The sequence below is a fragment of the Desmodus rotundus genome, chromosome 9, assembly GCF_022682495.2.
Source record: "Desmodus rotundus isolate HL8 chromosome 9, HLdesRot8A.1, whole genome shotgun sequence".
Lineage (NCBI taxonomy): Eukaryota > Metazoa > Chordata > Mammalia > Chiroptera > Phyllostomidae > Desmodus > Desmodus rotundus.
The window spans coordinates 89942395-89962824 of NC_071395.1; the positions used below are offsets into that span (position 1 = coordinate 89942395).

Below are 20430 nucleotides of genomic sequence, written 5' to 3' on the forward strand. Positions count from 1 at the left end.
ATTTAATTCTAGCGGAGAGGGCTGGGATTGGTGTGAGCAGTTCCGGCCCAGGGGCCGGGATTATGTAATTTTCGGAACAGCCCCACACGCCCCTGCAGGGCAGGGGTGGGAAGGTCTCGCGCGGTCCCTAGACTGCGTCCCGCCCCCTCGCCCCGCGCAGGCTCCGACGGGCCGCACGCAGTTTACGTAACGGATGGTGGCGACTACGTGCAGAGTGGGGCGGTGTGACTGAGCTACCTGGTGTATCTGCGTCCTAAAGGCTTTAGGGGCACTAAAACCGCGGTGACCGCGCAGGCGGCGGCCAGGCGGAGAGGCCCGCGGGGTAGAGGTGGCGATCGCAGGAACTCTGAGCCGGTTTCTAGCCCCCGGTACAGGTAGGAAGCGGGCCATGACGTGTTAGTCGCTGGGGGCCGGGCCAGGCCGAGTGGTCACCGTGAGTTGCGAGGCGTAGCCCCGTCCTGTTTCCGTTTCCCACCCAAGCCCCTAAGTCAGGCCTGTGGTGACATGCATCGCTCCCTGCTTCTCACTTCTCCCAACTTTCTTAAAACAAACAAACCAACTTTGTCCACCCCTAGGCCCGTTTTCGTTGGTCTTACGGATTGGGGTGATTTTAACGGTTTTGAGGAGCTCCCCCACAGTTGTGAGCGTATGCAACCAAATGGCAAAGTTCGAGGAAGTTCGCAATGTGAAGCTGGAAAAATGGAGTACAGACGTTAGGATGAATTGACTAGACCTCTTGTGGTTTAACAAAAGCAACCCCCTTTAACTAGTCTAAGTCCAGACCCAATCTGTGAGAGACTCAAGTGAACTTGTAGAAGATAATCAAACCAGGCTTGTTAGTGCTTGTGTTCCTTGCCGCGCGTGGAGTCTCATTCAGGACTGGGTGGCCTGGCAAGGAATTGTGCATTTAATAAATGAATTGACAGGTGAAGCAGAGAGCTTCTGAGAGGGAAGGCCAAGGCACAAATAGCTTGCATAATTTTGACCTAAATAACCTTGAAGGAACCCTGTTACAGTGCTGAATTATCTTAGAAACAATTCTATGGTGTGAACATTCTAAGTGGAAATCCAATTTGAAATGATCAGATCTTTTGGCAGGCAGTTTAGTCGACTGTGTCAGTGTTAATCTTTATTTGCTTCTATTTGAAAATGTTTAAAACAGATCTTAAAAGGGAAACACTAAAAATGAAGTTTTTAAATCTTACAAGGTGTTCATAAGGCGCAGGGGAAGGCAATAATGGGAACTAATGTTTATTGCATATCTTCTGTGTGCCAGGCACAAATCTCCTGTGCCACCCACTGTAGCCCTATGAGGCAATGGTATCTCTTTTTTCTACGTGGGGAACAGGGAATTTTAAATAATTAGCCCAAGATAATATGGCTAGTAAATGGGAGAGCTGGCATTAAACCAAATCTAACTACACCAAACTGCTTGCTGTGTTCCCTGTTTCTTCTACTTTTGACTATAATAAAAGATTATTAAAGGAAGTCAGGGATATTTGGAGACACATCACAAACTTTTTTGAGGTTGACGTTGAGAAGGCAGCTATGTTTTCCCATAAAATGTTCCCTGGTAGAGATAGAGAATATTGGAAAGGGTATAGTATATGGCATTTCTCAAATCATATGTGCCTTTCAGATTTATGAACTTTGTCCAGTTCAAAGACTGTTTCTTGCAGCCATGTGTTGCAAAGTGTTAGGCAATAATTCTTTATAAGAATTAAATCCTTTTAAGAATTTATGGTATTGTAGATATAAGATGTAGAACAGAATATTCACTATCCCAGAGCATCTTCTTTTTTGAAGATTTTATTATTTTTAGAGGGAGAGAAACGTCGATGTGTGAGAGAAATATCAATCAGTTGCCTCTCATACTCACCCCGATCGGAGACCAAACCTGCAACCCAGGCGTGTGCCCTGACCAAGAATCAAACCTGTGACCTTTTGCAAACTGAGCCACACTAGTCAGGGCACCCCAGAGCTTCTTGAAAAAGTAGTACATACTCCCTTGTGCCACCTGCTCCCCTCCATTAAAACCTGCATTTCAGCTTCCATTCTTACCACATACATACCTGCAGTTGCCAAAAGTGATTTATCAACATTTGGAAAATTTTGGCCCATCTCTTAGTGAACTTTTCTTTCTAAGAAATGTGCTTCTCCTTTGACTTCCACAACATAATGCCACTTTGACCAGAATCTCTCTTTCTCTAACCATTCCTTCTTAGTTTCCCATTCCAGTTCTTCCTATTATAACCACCTTTTAGCTGTTTTGTTGTTTGCACTCTCTCTCTCTTTAAAGATTTTATTTATTTTTTTAGAGAGAGGAGAAGGGAGGGAGAATGAAGGAAAGAAACATCCATCAGTTGCTTCTTGCACTCCCCCTAACCGGGGACTGAACCTGCAATCCAGGCATGTGCCCTGACCAAGAATTGAACTGGGGACCTTTCACTATGAGGGATGAGGCCCAACCGACCGAGCCACACTGGTCAGGGCTAAACCTAACTCTTAATACACCCTAAGAATTTCATCCATTCCCACACCATCTCTATTTCCAGCTTAGCCTTGTACCCTGACTGTCAGACATATATTTCTAACTACTTCCCTTTCTTCCTCTGTAAAATGGGTTATGATACCTTTTAGGGGTATTGTGAAAATTAAGAGATAAATATAAATCATTTAACATATTGTTTAAAAACACTCCAGACTTTTCAACAAGTACTAAAATTGATATCTTTCTCTCCAATATTTTTCTCCTTTGTTCTTTATCTCAATGAAGACTTTTTCCAGTTATTAATCAAGCCAAAACTTGGAATCATTCCAGATCTTTCTTTCCTGCATCCTCTAAATCCAAACATTTTATGGTGACAAATACAAGTCTTACATCTGTTTTTCTGTTCATTCCCAATACCACTGTAAGTTCAATCCTGTTTTCTCTCTCATCTTTTTATTCCAGCCACTTATTTTTCCTGCCTCGGGTGCCCTTCTCCAAGTCACCCTCTGTAAGAGCTGACAGGATTGAATTGCAAATCTGAGTGTCACTCTCCTACTTAAATCCTTTAGTCGATTCTAGTTATCAGAATTTATTAGTTTGGTATTTAAATAAGGATCACTGTGATCTGGCCCCTGCTGGCCTTTCTAGCCTCACTTCCCCCTCTTGGGACTATAAACCCTTTACATCAAACTCTTATAATATGTTGTTTTAGGCCTTCATACTATAGCTGTTCCTCCATCTGCACTGTCTCTTCTTGAGTACAAGAACCATACTTTTTATTTTTTAAAAGAACTTTTTATTACAAAAGCCCATCATAGGAAAATAAGAAAATATAAAGAAAAATAAAGGCAAAATGCTCATAATCCTACCATACAAGATAATTACTGTTTATATGTAGATGTATATACATCCTTCTAAAACCTTTGTTATATATATTTGCTTCTATAATAATGTGGGTTCTAACTTCATTTGTAAAAATGTTTAATGTACAAAATAAATGTTTTCGTGTGTACCCATGGTGTAACCAAACAATTTCAAATTTTTCACTGTCGTAAGTAATACGGTAACACGTGTCCTTGAAGCTGAATTTTTATGCATATTTACAATTCTTCAGGAGTCGTGTTTCCTCTTGGACTAGTGTCTGACATGATATGCTCAGTGAAGGTATATTTTGATCAGGTATGGTAGGAACGTCTTATGAAAAGCAGTGAAAGCCAGAGTTTCTCTGTTCTGCAGGAATTGCTTAGCCTTTGATGGCTACCGAGTCCTTACGTAACGGAAGTTGTGTTTTAGAAAGATGGTCATGGTTTTTAGGAAGTAGGGAGTAGGGAGAGCTGAGACAGGGGAGACCCTTTAGGGAGATACTGGGGTTCTTCAGCAGGTGATGGTAACTTAGATTATCATGGTGGCTTTGGGAATCAAAGAAGGAAACACCAGGATTTGGTGGCTGATTAGATTTCAAAGAGAAAAGAAAGTGAGAAATTAGGTATCTTGCTTTTTTATTCAACAAGACTGTGAAAGTGGGGTTGATACTAACACAAAAATAGAGAAAATCAGGGACTTGTTGATTTTAAGAACATTTTGGGGGAGGGATCAGCAGACTACAGTCTGAGAGATGGACTGTTTTTGTACAGCCTGTGAATGAAGAGTGGTTTTTCCCATTTTAAAGGGTTTTTTGAAAGCTTTATTTTGTATTAGTTTCAAGTGTACAGCGTAGTGGTCAGACAGTGATACTTCACAAAATGGTCCCCCTGATACTTCAAGTACCCACCTGGCACCGTGCGTAGTTAGTACAGTATCCTTGACTGTATTCCCCATGCTGTACTTTACATCCCTGGGACTGTTTTGTGACTACTGATTTGTACTTCTTAATCCCTTCACTCTTCACCCAGTCCCCAACCCAGCCCCTCCCCTGTGACAACCATCAGTCTGTTCTCTGTATCTATGAGTCTTTTTCTGTTTTGTTCATTTATTTTGCTTTTTGGAGTCCACATATAAGCGAAATTATGTGGTATTTGTCTTTGTGTGATTTATTTCACTTAGCATAATGACCTCTAAGTCCATTCATGTTGTTGCAAATGGTAAGATTTCATTCTTCTTTATGGCCAGTAATACTATATCGTATACATTTACCACAGCTTTCTTTTTTTTAATCCTCACCCGAAGACATGCTTACTGATTTTAGAGAGAGGGGAAGGTAAGGAGAGAGAAAGGGAGAGAAGCATGAGTGTGAGAGAGAAACATTGACTGCATCCTGTATGTGCCCTGGGGAGCTCTTGTAGGCTCCCAAACTGGGGGACCAAACCCGCAACCCGGGCATGCAGCCTGACTGGGAATCAAACCCACAGTTCTTCCATTCATGATGACCTCCAACCAAGAGAGCCACACCAGCCAGGGCAGCTTTTTTATCTGTTCGTCTGTTGATGGGCACTTGGGTTGCTTCCATATCTTTGCTATTATTAATAACACTGCAATAAACAGCTCTGGCTGGTGTGGCTCAGTGGATTGAGCACCAGCCTGCGAACCAAAGGGTTGCTGGTTTGATTCCTGGTCCGGGCACAAGCCTGGGTTGTGGGCTGGGTCCCCCGTTGGGGGCGTGCAAGAGGCAACTGATGGATGTTTCTCCCACACATGGATGTTTCTCTCCCTTTCTCCCTCCCTTCCCCTCTTGCTAAAAAACCACAAATATTTTCAAAAAATTAACACTGCAGTAAACATACAGATGCATGTATTCTTTCAAATTAGTGTTTTGGGTGTCTTCAGGTATGTACCCAGAAGTGGAATTGTGGGTCATAAGGCAGTTCAATTTTTATTGAAGTTTTTGAGGAACCTCCATACTACTTTCTATAGTGGCTGCACCAATCTGCAATCCCGCCAACAGTGCATGATGGCTCTCTTTTCTCCACAACCTCACCAGTAGTCGTTTGTTGTTTTATTGATGATAGCCATTCTGATAGGTGTGTTCAAGGGGGTTGTTTTTTGTTGTTGTTTTTAAGACTAATATGCAACAGAGACTCTATGTGGCCCACAATGCCTAAAATATTTACTGTCTGACTCTATACAGAAAAAGTGTAGGACATCAAAATGGACATGTCTGTTAGACAACTGGCGATATGGAGCTGGTGGTTAGATTACAGCAGAGGACTAGAAATACAGCCTAAATAGGTTTAATAGTTGAAATCTAACTACGTTTAAAACTCTGGCTCAAATATTCTCCCCCACCCCTTCTTTTTCATAGAGTCTTATTTATTTGCAAGATGATTGCAACATCCTTCATGTATTCATATCATTTGGGATGTAACTCCATCATGCACACTAGGAACAATTTTGTTAGCCAAAAATAGACTACTGTAAGTAAACAGTATAAAATCATAGCCATTGGTTTACATTTAGGAAGTGGCCTGGGAAGTGGTTCATGGCAGGGATTCTAGAGGCAACACTGGAATTAATCCGTAGCTCCATGTTACTTGGTAGTTGTATTATGTGGTGTCTCTGTGCCTCATTTTCTTATCTGTGAAATGGGGGTATTAATAATACTGCTTTTGCTCAAACGTTGTTAAAAAGATAAAATTGCTTTTTGTAAAGCCATAACAGTGCCAGTGACTTGGTGTCTGAAACATTTGCTTTTATCGTAATGATGTTCACACATGAACACAGAGTTGATCTAAGCATGATTGGCTTTTCTAGTAAGAGAAAAGCAGGAGAGAGTCATAGATATATTTTTAATTGTTTCCAAATTTGATTGGTGTATGTAGAGTAACAATCCATTTAAGCATTTTGTGTTGTTTTTTTTTTTAACTCATTTTTAAGGTGCAATGAAAGTCTTCTACGCTTTCTGTGTTGTCCTTTTGGTGTTTGAGAGTGTCTCTGAAGCCAAGTTTGATGATTTCGAGGATGAGGAAGACATAGTAGAGTATGATGATAATGACTTCGCTGAATTTGAGGATGTCACGGAAGATTCTGTCACTGAATCTCCTCAGCGGGTGATTACCACTGAAGATGATGAAGACGAGACCACTGTGGAGTTGGAAGGGCAGGACGAAAACCAAGAAGGAGATTTTGAAGATGCAGATACCCAGGTGAAGTTCTTTTTTATTGATTTCTTAGAAAATTGGAAGGATGAGAAAATCTGTAACTAGCATTTTTCCCAGACATTTAAAGTAAGACCCAGGTTTCAGGAGACCTTTACTCCCTGGTATCTTTATTTTTGTTTAGTAGGTGGAGCGCTTCTGAATGTTTTGTGGTATGTTCCCACCTTTCACATTGATGGAAGAATGAATTGTACTTTTCTCCTCTGTGGAAAGCCTTGCTTGGAGAAGGGCTAGCAAATAGATTCTGTGTGTGGGTGAGAATTATATCACTTAGAATTCAGGGTTCAAAAGCATAGTCTTCATCCTTTGTTAAAAACATGTAATATTTCTGTGTGCTTGCTCCTTACATGTTCTGTTTTCCTCTACAACTGTTGCCTACAAAAATGAGATACACTTACTGGTGACATTAGGGAAAAACAGATTGTGCCTCATTTTTGTAGGAGGGAGATACCGAGGGTGAGCCATATGATGATGAAGAATTTGAAGGTTATGAAGACAAACCAGATACTTCTTCTAGCAAAAATAAAGACCCAATAACAATTGTTGATGTAGGTATACGGGATTCTGAATTCCATACTAACCAACCAAATATCTTGCTGTTATTAATCCCAGAAATATAATTAGTAACATTTCTGGTGTTGATGTAATAGTGGGAGCGGTGAAAGAGTTTGACATCAATTCTTCTGATAAAACTTCATGCCTAGATAAGAAACCCTTGTATTTTTGTTCTAGCTCTCATAGTTTTTGTCAGGGAATGATGAGAAGAGGATGACGTTGGATTTATTTTGGGGTGGGGCTCAGAATCAAGCTTAATGCAAAGGGCTTTCCATCTTTATTATCCCATTTGACTGTCCTCACATTTCCTGTTACAAAGCCAACCTGGAAAATCAAAATAGGCGTGTTTTTCAAAGTATAACCATATTTAGTGACAGTTATCTAAAGCATCCACTTCTCTTTGTGGGTTTTCTCATTGTCTTTCATCTTGTGAGTTAGACTCCATCCTTCAGCCTCAGCCAACATTAAATGAGATAATTGTTTTTCTTTAGGTTCCTGCACACCTCCAGAACAGTTGGGAGAGTTATTATCTAGAAATTTTGATGGTGACTGGTCTGCTCGCCTACATCATGAATTATATCATTGGGAAGAATAAAAACAGTCGCCTTGCTCAGGCCTGGTTTAACACTCATAGAGAGCTTCTGGAGAGCAACTTTACCTTAGTAGGTAAGTTAAGCTAATAGTGGTCATGCTCTGGGCTGGAAAACTGGTAACAACTGTTTTCTTGGGCTTTAAGAAGATGCTTTTTTATTCTCTTTTAAGGATCCTATTTTTTGTTAGGTTTGATATGCTGAATAAATGATATGTATGAAATAATTTTCTCATCCGTCATTAATCAGCAATTGCTAAACAGCTTCTGATTAGAATGAGATCATCAGTGTTATCAAAACAAGCTGACAAAAGTCTGACTGAAGGCAGGGGGTTTTGACATTTTAAATGGATTGATAAAAGCTTTTAGTCATCTTTTAGAAATTAGAAATCCCTCAAAATTCCTTCAGGGTCTGGACACTTGAGTTTTGGATCCGCCAAAGAGGTACACTGAAGTACCTTAGGAGCCCCTGTAGTTACGTAGTGTAAGGAGTAAGGTGAACTTGCCCACTCAACCTCTGTTTGGCGTTTAACACTTTGTTTCTCTTTAATAGTGAGCAAGTATCCATCTGCTTTCCTTTTTAGCAGACCATTCATATATTGTGCTAGGTACTTTGCTATAGTATTTCTTTAATTGGATAGTTTCTATTTTCCTAAGGAGGGGACTGAAATTCAGAAATGGTAGAACTTACGCTATTCTATTGCAACCAGCATATTAAACGTAGTCTACATGCTTTCAAACTCCACGCTCTCTGCTGTACCGTGTTATTTCAGTGTACTTTCCACCTGGATGTTGGGAAAATAATAAGCAGCCTTTAATGCCTTCCACTTCCCCTTGTGTGTTTTCCTTTGATGTATCAGTTTGTTTTACCTTGTGAAGTTGAACAGTTTCTTTTGTACACTTAATTAAATGAAGAGAGGAAATAATTGGAATTTGAACTTTTTTTTCAGGTCTAAATACAGCTGTTACTGCCACTGTTATCATTTTGCTGTTGGAAAAGCAGACTTGGTTAAAGTTAACTCATAGAAAGCACAATGAGGGAATGTTAGTTTGTAGTAATGGTAGTTGAGGTTTTTTTTTAAGATTTTATTTATTTTTAGGAAGAGGGAGAGGGAGAAAGAGGGAGAGAAATACCCATGTGTGGTTGCCTATCACGTGCCCCTTACTGGGGACCTGGCCCACAACCCAGGCATGTGCCCTACAATGGGAATCCAACTCGAGACCCTTTGATTCTCAAGCTGACACTCAACCACTAAGCCACACCAGCCAGGGCAATTTTGCTCCATTTTTTATCTACTCTTGTTTTTTTAAAGAGTTCATTTATTTCTAGAGAGAGCAGAAGGGAGGGAGAAAGAGAGGGGAAGGAACATTATTGTGTGGTTGCTTTTTGCATGCCCCAACTAGGGACCTAGCCCGCAACCCAGGCATATGCTCTGACTGGGAATTGAACTGGCGACCTGTTGGTTTGCAGACTGGCACTCAATCCACTGAGCCACACCAGCCAGAGCCATTTTTTATCTAAAGAAATTTATAATCCAAGCTGATTGTCAACAAGGACACAGGAGTAATGCTAGAGTCTAACTTTTTAATAGAGACAATGAAGAGTTTCAAAAGTAAAAGGAACAATGACCATCTGTTGTCATCTATGTCCAAAGGAGAGTTCTGTAAGATAGCCACGTATTGCCACCCTGATCAAGTGGGGTCAGGGTGGAGGAGGGTATGGTGATTAGGCATAACCTTGTCAGGGAATCACATTAAGTGATTTTACCCCTAGGGGATGATGGAACGAACAAAGAAGCCACAAGCACAGGCAAGCTGAACCAGGAGAACGAGCATATCTACAACCTGTGGTGTTCTGGCCGAGTGTGCTGTGAGGGGATGCTTATCCAGCTCAGGGTAAGTAGGGAATTTCTGGTACAATATTTATGTTTACCTTTTGTTTTTTCCAACACTATTCCAAATCATCTGACTTTAGTGTCTTACCCTTTCATGTTTGACTTAAAATGAGGTCTAAAAATCATCTTTCTACTATTGACTGGCAAATGTCAAGTATATTTGAAGCATCTGTTTTCAGATCCCCCTCCAAGATCTCTTATTTGGAATAAGTAGAAGTTACAGCTGTTCTTGCTGTGTGTGCTTTTTTTGTTTTTGTTTTTTTAGTTCCTCAAGAGACAGGATTTACTGAATGTCCTGGCCCGGATGATGAGGCCAATGAGTGACCAAGTGGTATGTGTTCTTCCTGCTGGTTTTCTCTGTACAGACTGAATTCTTAACTTCTTACAGCTTATTCCATGCTTGCATTCTGTTTGGAATTTCTGACAACTTATGTCCTTTGCCAAAAAATGGACCTTTTCTGTTTGGATGGATCATCTTCCACTCAGTGTACAGCTGTTGTGGGGGCAGGTGCATGTTTTTAGGTCAGTCGCTAGGATAATGTCCCTTTTGCTTAATAGCAAAGTCGGCTGATAAGGGACCTTCTACCACATAACACAGCAGAGTCGTTGGGGTGACAGCCCATCATGTTCCCAAGTCCCGCTCACATGCAGAGGGGTGGGGGTCTTGGGTTCCATTGTAGTAGTCTGCCTATTACAGAACCGAACAGGGGAGCTTTGTTGTTTTTTTTTTAAAGCAAATAAAAGTAACCATGAATGATGAAGACATGGATACCTACGTGTTTGCTGTCGGTACTCGGAAAGCCTTGGTACGGCTGCAGAAAGAGATGCAGGATCTGGTATGTCGAGTTATTCCAACTCAGATACATGTGCAAACTGCCTATTTGCTACATAGACGTTCACCTTCAGAGCATAGCATAATTAACCCCTTCAAAATAGGTCAGTGCATATTCTCTTGAGAAGAAAAAGTCTGTGCATAATAAAATGTGATGTCTTACTTTCAATTACTTCTTCACGTAGAGTGAGTTTTGTAGTGACAAACCTAAGTCTGGAGCGAAGTACGGACTACCAGACTCCTTGGCCATCCTGTCAGAGATGGGAGAAGTCACAGAGGGAATGATGGATACAAAGGTAAGTGCAATAGATGACATGTGTTTGCAGACCTTGGCATTTACAGGGTGCTCTCCCTAAAAGTTACTCTGTACAAGTTCTTTATTTTATGACAATGCACTGGTTATGTATTCCTTTCCCACAAAACCATTAAAATATTTTCTTTAAGCAGTAGATTAACTTGTCAAAAAATTTTGACTAGTGAAATTCTCTCTAAATCAAGAACAAATTGTTCCTACGGTTCCTAATGGCTTTCAGGTTTTTTGAAAAAGGACTACAACTTTAATCTCTTTTTTTTCCAACTTTAATCTTAATCACCATGTGAATTAGTTCATTATTTTAGTTGAACTAGTGTAAGAGAAGAGGGATGAATAATCATTTTTTTGTTTCAGATTTAACGTCATGCTTTCATTCTTATTTAGAACATCATTTTGACTACTCAATAAGGACAATTTAAGTATTGGTATTACTAAAGAAAAGGTATTGGTTTCATTGTAGAGAGATTTCTTATCTTATTTAAATTTAATTTTTTAAAAGCTTTAGCCTTAATGACATTATATAAAAGTCAGGTGGATTGAAGAGTGAATTTTGTTTTTTTTTAAGATTTTATTTATTTTTAGAGAGAGGGGAAGGGAGGGAGAAAGAGCAAGAGACATACATCGATCGGCTGCCTCTCACACACCTCCAGTTGGGGACCTGGCCTGCAACCGTCCAGTTTGCCGTCTGGGGCTCAATCCACTGAGCCCCACCAGCCCGGGCTGAAGAGTGGAATGTCGTTATGAAAAAAGGGAAATGCATCAAACCCTACTTAAAAAATAATAATTTTCTCTATTTCAGATGGTTCACTTTCTTACACACTACGCTGACAAAATTGAATCCGTTCATTTTTCAGACCAGTTCTCCGGTCCAAAAATTATGCAAGAGTACGTATGCAATAAAAATATTGAAAATTATTTTCTTCTTTAGCATTCTGTGTTGAAACACCTGCAAGGTGCTTCTGCAGTTTTCCTTAACCGAATGAGTGAGGTAAGTTCCTGACTCCCAAGTTTTCTTTTGCTTTGACTACATGCATCGTGGAGGTAGCTAGAAGCCCACGAGAGGCAAACAAGCCTCCCCTGTTTGCGTGTATCACTGCGCCTGTGCACCTCACGCTCAGTGACTGGAAGAGAATCTTACAAAATGGCAATAGTGAGAAAATGCAATTGCTAATCTCTTCGTCCTTTGTAGTCTAGGGGGGGTTTTTTCTTTTTAATTTATGATACCCATCTGTGATGTTTGATTTGTGTTTGATAGCAAATCTGGCCTTTTCGGACTTCCTTCTTTGTATAGTAGGTGATTATAGTTTTTCCTAGTATATTATCGAGACACCCTCAACACCTATTGACTTTTTGGCTTTATATTAATATTTTTCAAATGTACATATTCAGGGCTTAAATTTGTTGTTTGACTTCATACCCCGTTTCAGGAGAGCTTACTTATTTAAGTTTACCCTTAGTGTAGAAATGTTCTGACCTAAATTTTTGGTTAAGGACTACTCTCTCATAGGATGTGGAATTGAGTACAATTAAAAGCCATTCTGGATTCTCATTGTGTGTCTGAATTACACGGGTCCTTTTGCCTCTAGATGTTGCCTCATCCTTGCCATCCTCATCTCAGTGTCAACACTGTGGGCAAAGCACCACATTATAGTAACTATGGAGCCTTTGGGGTGGGGGAGAGTGAGTTGATAATCAGAGATTACAAGGGAATCTTTGGTGAGTTGGAACTAAATTATATATGCTATAGTAGGTTATTTCTAAGTTTATGCTGAGCCTGGCTCAAAAATAAGATACTTCATTATAGGAAAGAACGTGGAATAAGAGTTGGAAATAAAACATAAAAACCCACCAAAATAAACCAAAACATTGTTTAAAATACGGGTCTCATACTTAAATATAGGCTTACTGTTCTCCAGGTGAGATGGAATATCTCTTGCCTGGAGGGTACATCGTTGGCAGTGTTCAAGTTTAAGATAAAGATCACTTGGGAATGCATTCATTAGAGAGACAAGCAGATCAGATGTCCTTCAGGTTCTGAGATTATATTTGACTTGGGGATGCCAAGCTAAATATTATGGTGATTATTTGTAGGTACCTGTTCATCTAAGTGAACTGGGTGACTTGTGTGCATAGAGAATATCTTTTCTGTGTTCTTTTTTAATAGCCTTTTCTTTTATGATAGGGAGGGTCAGCCTTTAAAGCTACCTGAAACTAAGAGGACGCTACTGTTTACATTTAATGGTAGGTATTCGTGTCCTGTCTGTGTTCTTTGTTTTCTGAGATGACCTTAAGGAGGATATTGTTCCCTACTTAGTGACAGCTATAAAAAAGTACATTAAAACTAACCTCATGCCCTGGCTGGTATGGGTCAGTGGATTGAGTGCTGGCCTGTGAACCAAAACGTCGCCGGTTTGATTCCTAGTCAGGGCACATGCCTGGGGTATAGGCCAGGTCCCCAGTTGGGGGCGTGCAAGAGGTGACTGATCGACATATCTCTAGCACAATGTTTTCCTCCCTCTCTTTTTCCTTCCCTTTCCCTCTCTAAAAAATAAATAAGATCCTAAGAAAAAAAACACTAACCTCATTCCTGCTTTTATTGCCTTTGGTTTGTTTCAATAAGAGATTCCAGCATAAATAATGCCCCCTTTTTATTACAAAATTATAAGCGTGTAATTCTGTAACATAACAATATCATGTTCAAGTACACCATATGACATTTTAGGTGAAATGTTCAAACTAAAACTATAAATTATTACACCCATATTATTACCCTACCAACCACACTCAAGCAGGCCTTACTTCTGCTGGCCTGTATTTTAATTTATATTTTTGCTGCATGTTAGCTGCCTGAGAAGCATGGAGAAAGGATTTTATTGATACAAAAAAAAAAAAAAAAGAGGTGGGTGACTGAGAAGTATTAATGCTGCTGTTAACTCAATAGGAAAATGGCTTTGTTTTGCAGTGCCTGGCTCAGGTAACACTTACCCAAAGGATATGGAGGCTTTGCTACCCCTGATGAACATGGTGATTTATTCTATTGACAAAGCCAAAAAGTTCCGACTCAACAGAGAGGTAAGACCCGCAGCCTTTAGTATAAGTTGGCACCTTTCATTATTTTTTTCCTCTGAGGGGATCATCGATCGAGGATTTCAGTGATTGTATTTTGCTAATTTACTTTGAAAGTGCTAGATGGGAGTTTTATGAAAGAATACTAAGTGGAATTTTGCTTCTTTTGGATTAAAATGGATTTCTCATGAAATGTTTTGTTTCTTGGGGAAAGGGCAAACAAAAAGCAGATAAGAACCGAGCTCGAGTTGAAGAGAACTTCTTGAAGCTCACACATGTGCAAAGACAGGAAGCTGCACAGTCTCGGCGTGAGGAGAAGAAAAGAGCAGAGAAGGAGCGAATCATGAATGAGGAAGATCCTGAGAAACAGCGCAGGCTGGAGGTAAAACAAACTTTTCTTATCGTGGGGATTAAAATGAGATTTATAAAGATACCTACTTGTACCATATTAGCTGTTACAGTAATGTTGTGGAGAAATGTTCACAAATTAAAAGTTTAGCATTTTCTCAGTAATTGGGACAGTTAGTTAGTTGATAGCACTATAAAGAAAAATAGGGCTTCAAACCATGTTAAATTGAGTCTGATCCTGGAGAATGATATGAATTATCCTATTCCCCCAGCACAGTCTCATTTTGAAAGTTCCACTATCATCTTTCAAGCCAAATACTTAGTGTGGTAGAAATTAGGAATTTTATTTTTTATTTTTTTATTTTTTTTATTATTATTTTTTTAATTTTTATTCAGTTACAGTTGTCTGCATTTTCTCCCCATCCCTCCACCCACCCCAGCCAATCCCACCTCCCTCCCCCAGAAATTAGGAATTTTAATAGAAGCCAGCACATGTGCCCTGTGGTCCAAATAAACTTGTTCTATAACATTTTTAATTTGATTATAGAATTAGAGAATGCCGATTTTCTTGTGTTTTGTTTTGATTTTTGGTGTTTATTTTGTACATAACTAGAACTCAGGAGCTTTTTAGGCCGTTATGTTTCAAACATCAGCATGCTCACACTTTCATGAAATAAGGTGCCATAGTCCAACTCTAAAATTTTAAACCTCATAAATGCTGGTCAAAAAAGGAGGAGTGGAACAAAGTTCTGGGAGATATGAATTTTAATGAGGATAATCTTGAGGACTGAAGAAAATTCTTAGAAGTGGAGGAAGCATGCTGCCAAGTCAAAGTGAGCTGCTGTTGGCACTTCAGTTGCCCGTAGAATCATTAATGCTATTGAGCAAAGTGCCCAGGACACCACAGGCCTCCTCCCATTTTACCATTTCTTATCATTTTTTCTTTGTTTTGGTTTAGTTGATGAGTATTTTTCCCCTGAAAATAGAGCTCTGTGTTTATGCCACCTTCTGTACAAATTAAAATAGCTTTTTAATGAATAAGTGGAAGAATCTATGTGGAATCATTAATAGATAATGCCTTTCAGTTTTTATGAAAAAAGAAATTCTCCAGCTCTTTCTAGGATTTGAAACAACAGCAGATTTAAGAAAAAGGGGGGCCCAGAACTTAAGTATGGGAAGCAACTAATTGATATTTCTCTCTCACATCAGTGTTGCTCTCTGTCTCTTTCCCCCTCCCTTCCCCTCTTTCAGGAAATAAATAAAATCTTTAAAAACAAAAGAATGTGTCTTTCCATATCTGTGCTTTTCTATATCTCCTGAGGAAAAGAATCCTGGGGGTGGAGAGAGAGATAGGCTGTCAGTAAGAAGTTGTATTAACTTATACTTTTCCCTTACCAGTATATGATGTAAGAGCTCCTCTTAACTCATATCTTTATGACAACTAATTCCCAGTTTTTTACATGTGTGATTCTTATAGTGGGGAAATGGCATCTCATTTATTTTGCATTTTTTGATTTGTAACTGAAGTTGAACTTCTTTCACATATTTTTGACATTGACCTAAATCTATGTTAACATAAGTAAATTTCTCTTAACCACTATATCATATTCACACATAAATTAGTTTTTCTTAACTCCTATACCATATTCTTTATACTGGTAGTTCTGTACGTGTGTATAATATGTAATATGGGAAGGGATGGATCACATTGAGGAAAGAATGAATATAATGGACGTAGGGGTTGGGACAGTGGGAAGAAAGGGGCCTTAGAACAGTACTTTAGCCACGTCGTGTAGCTGTCTCAGAGGAGTATAGCTTTTGACATGTACGCTGTTGCTGTTTACTTGCTACTGAGCCTTCACAGGAGGCAGCACCTGCCACAGGGGTGGCTCATCCTGCCTTTGTGAACCCAAACTCAGAATGCATTTTCCCATGAAAGCAGTGCTAATAATGATCAGTTCTTCAGGATACTTACACAGTAGCACAGCTATAAATGGATCAACATTCAGACTTTTGTTAGTAAAATAATGTGTTTGAAGCTTCTTTCTCTCCTTTTGCATAACAGCTTAATTCCTAAATAAAAATCTAATAAAAATTACCAATTGAACATTATGAACTAATGTGCTCAAGTATAACATCTATGCTAATAAGACATTTATAATTAATAACTTGCTTAAACAAGATCTTACGGTTTTCTGAACTGAAGTACAAATCCTTGGCAAATACATATAAATGTTGTGATGAAAGTTGAGCTAGTGTTTACTGGGTATAGAAAAAATCAAACTGAACTAACAAAGCTACCTTAAATGTAGTATTTAGTTTCTGACTTGAAATTTTAGTTACTTTTGCTTCATTTCAAGTTAATTTTTTGTTAACCAATGTAGATATTAGCAATTTTTTTTAAAGATGTTATTTATTTATTTTTAGAAGGAGGAGGAGGGAGGGAGAAAGTGAGGGAGGAAAACATGGATCGGCTGCCTCTCCGAGGCAGGACCCAGGCATGTGCTCTAACCTGGAATTACACCAGTACCGTTTGCTTTGCGGGACTACATTCAACCAGCTGAGCCACACCGGTCAGGGCAATATTAGCAATTTTTATAACTGTCTTCCGGAATGTTATTTTTGGTGCAAGTCTAGGTTTTTGAATAATACTTTAGGCAGTATTTTCTGGTTTTGATTTTTTTTTTAAACATGTACAGAGCTTAGTTTGGATTCTCTCTCTCTCTCTCTCTCTAGGAAGCTGCCTTGAGACGTGAGCAAAAGAAATTAGAAAAGAAGCAAATGAAAATGAAACAAATCAAGGTGAAAGCCATGTAAAGTCAGCCCAGAGATCTGAGTCCTGATGCCACCTATAAGCTCTGAATTCACAGAAAATGGAATTTCCAGTCCATTTCTCATCTTAACAAACACTCCCGGTGACTGAGAAATCTGTATTTCATCATCTGTTCTGCTTTTGATTTGGACTTTTACAGAGGTTAGAGATATATTGGAAGGACTTTGTTCCAGTAATTTTCTTCCAGATAATCAAATTATTTAGATTATTTTTTTAAAGGAATGATATATGAACTCTGTGTAGTTTTAAAATACTTTTAAAATTATAACATGAATCATCAGTGCTTTTAGTGCTATTATATTTTAAAACATCATGAATTTATAGATATATAATTAGAATGTTGCTTGTTGTTTAAACTAGGCAGTTGAAATGGCTATAAAGAATGACTCTAAACTAAGATTCCACAAATAACTGTTGGAATTGCACAGTAAACATTGCTTGATGTTTTCTTCTGTGTCTACATTAAACTTGTAAAAAAAATAAAATTTAGAACACTATCTGTGGTATTGGAATTTAAGGGACTCAAAACAGTGTAGTTCAGTGTATGTTTTGTAGGTGGGGGGTACTGATGACAGTATTATAGGGTATCTGGAGACTTTAACCTACTGACATGTATGTGGAAAATTCTAGGGATAGGTAGTGCAGGAGCACAGTTTTCTCCTTAGCTGATACCATAAGCTAATGACATTGTGGATGCTGTATTTTAAGTGGTTGTATGTTTTTCGTGAGTAACAAATGCATGAGAAATTAACTGCTTCACCTAGAGCAGATCAGTGGTCTGTGTGAAGTCGCAGATGTTTTCCTTCTTGGTTGCTTCACTCGATTGGATGTTAATGGAGAAGCTCTGTTATCTGTGCTATGGCTGTGCCCTTTGCTTCTCCTTTACTTTGATCTCTTCCACAGCTGAGGCTGGGTGTATCCTTTCAAAGAAATAGCCATGAATATGCATAAATGTACTTTTAAAAGTGAGCTTTTCTAAACTGTTGAGAGTTCTTTCTGCTCTTGAGGAAGGAACTCATGGGGGAGAGGCCCATCTATCTGCAGGAGCATTTAGCTCGTTCAGATCTCTGCATTTTATAAATGCTTCCTACTAAGAAAGCATTTTTTTAAGTCACTGCTTGTACCAGGTAACTTTTGCTGGGGTTGGGAAAGGGTTGGGTTTTTTGGTGGGCAAGGGGTGGGCGGGTATTTTTTTGTTGATGCTTTTTGTGCAGGTATGTTCTGAGGCAATAACAAGCTGCTGTGGAAACAGAATGGGCCTTTGTAACTGCATGGAAACTTTTCACATGGGTTTTTGTCTAGGTTAGTGAAGAAATGTGTCAACTGGGAGATGTAAATGTAATTTTTTTTAACAGTTCATGAAATTAAGTTATTAAAATAATAAAAATAACAAAATTTAATGCTACATAATTCTAGAATAAGCCTTGTTTTACAAATCTTTAAAACATATTTTAGAAATCAAAATTGATATGCTTAGCTATCTTTTGATTAATAAAAGCTTTCTTAAAGTCCCACACATTTGGACCATGGCAGCTAATTTTGTAATTTAAGCATTCATATGAATGGTAACTAATAAAGATAAATTAAACTCATTGACAAAAATCTCAGAGTGCCTACTTTACTTTTCTGGGGTTTCCATACAACAGTATAAGCCCATAGGAATGTTTTTTCCTGTTCAATAAAAATCAGCACTGAAATGCTTTTCCTTCCTAAGAGTTGGCCTTGACAAAAATCCCTTATTTGTTGCCAGTATTTTTAAATGTTTTCTATTTTTAGAGCTCCATATAAACATACGGACTCCTCCCTGAAGTCTCCCTCTTGAACTAGGTCACCATTCTCTCTCCTAGGAATAAGAAGGCAGAGAGAGGAGGATGTTGTCTACTGTCACACACTGGAAAGCCACTAAGCTCTCTGATTTTGTCCGCATGCCTGTGCATGCAAAACCAGTAACAAATCCTTTGACTTGGGGCAAGTCACGAACCTCTTTGATTCTCTGTTCTGTTCTCCCTCCTACAAAGTGAGGATAGTAATTATTTTCTCTACCTACCTCACAGGTATGTCAACACGAAGAGATAGTATCTGCAAAATTCTCTTCTAAACTATTGCACTTTAAAAATATAAGGGGCGCTTTCCTGTCCCCCCCTTTTTCCTTCCTCTCCACCTCCACCTCCTAAGCTCCAAGGGCCCTTTTGCTTGTTTCCTGAGCCTACACAGCCCAGCTGGCTCACTTCTGCCACCTTTGTAACTTTCTAAATAAATTTACTCTTACAGTTAAAAAAATTAAAATGTAAGGTATCTTCTAGGACTATTTCCCATGGTGCCTTTTTGCTTTACTCTCTTGTGTTTCTTTCTCCCATTGGAAACCAAGCAGATTCTTTCAGAGTTCTCTAACTTTGTCTGCAAAATTTGATGGCATGCTCCTTGTAGGGGGAAGGTAATAGTTTATAATTCTATTTCGTTAGTAATACAACCTTTTCCTGTCAAGCACCATATGTGAAACTCTCTTCTTCAGATGGGACTTAGCCCAAAGATAAACACTGATTGATGTTTTCATTCCACTTATCCAGCAGAAATGGGCAGTGTAAAAATTATTTAGAGCAGCGTCTACAAGGATCTATTTTGGTGGGAGAGGTGAAATACTGTACTTTATATCATCCTGGGTTCTCTTTCCTTACTATTCCTGCCTTCACTCATTTTGAATAAAAGTATTTAAGAGGGGGACAGTTATACCCATTGGAGTGGCTTCTGTTACAAACTGCTAAAGCAATATTACTTTCTGGGTTTCTGGAGTTTGATCAGCAAAAGATTTATTTGTACTGGAAGAAAGTGGAATGTTTTTATCTTTGTACAGGTTGAATGCCATTTTCTCAGCTCCCTGAACTGGGAATACCATCTTTACAAGAAAGCTAATTTTTTTATTTTTTTAATCCTCACTTAAGGATTTCTTTATCATTGACCTTTTTGAGAGAGAGAGAGAGAAACATACATCAATGTGAAAAAGGAACACGGATGGGCCACCTCCCACACACACCCCAGCTGGGATTCGAACCCACAACCTTTGGGTGTAAGAGTGACAATGTTCCAACAGCCACCCTGCCAGGGCTAATCTTTTTCTTCTTTTTTTTCAATGAAACAGAGAACCTTGTGTTTATTGCAATACCACTTTTAATGGATGTTATTAATTTTAATTTTCATCTTTTAAAATAAACTGACCTCTTTATTTTCACCTCCTTGGTTTTATCCAAATAGCATAACTTTACGTAAAAAGGCACCCAGGCCCTTTTAATTATTTAGTTCCTTGGGAGTTATTTGGAAATCAGATAACATAACATCTGCCTAGGTTATTTATTGGATCAACTTTGCTGGAGGGAGGACTCTTAACTGCTTTCTTATCATATTTTCAAATTAAATGCTTAA

General features: G+C 38.9%; 1 protein-coding gene across 1 annotated transcript; it reads left to right on the top strand.

The window, feature by feature from the left end:
- Window positions 1-53: 53 nt before the first annotated feature.
- On the top strand, window positions 54-18620 carry CCDC47 (coiled-coil domain containing 47). Its single transcript, XM_024573039.3, has 13 exons — window positions 54-374; window positions 6302-6570; window positions 7023-7130; window positions 7629-7803; window positions 9501-9622; window positions 9887-9952; window positions 10356-10457; window positions 10639-10749; window positions 11566-11651; window positions 12949-13007; window positions 13729-13838; window positions 14047-14214; window positions 16917-18620. Exons 2-13 carry the CDS (start codon window positions 6307-6309, stop codon window positions 16995-16997), a joined length of 1452 nt encoding a protein of 483 aa, XP_024428807.1. The 5' UTR covers window positions 54-374; window positions 6302-6306; the 3' UTR covers window positions 16998-18620.
- The last annotated feature ends 1810 nt before the right edge of the window (window positions 18621-20430 follow it).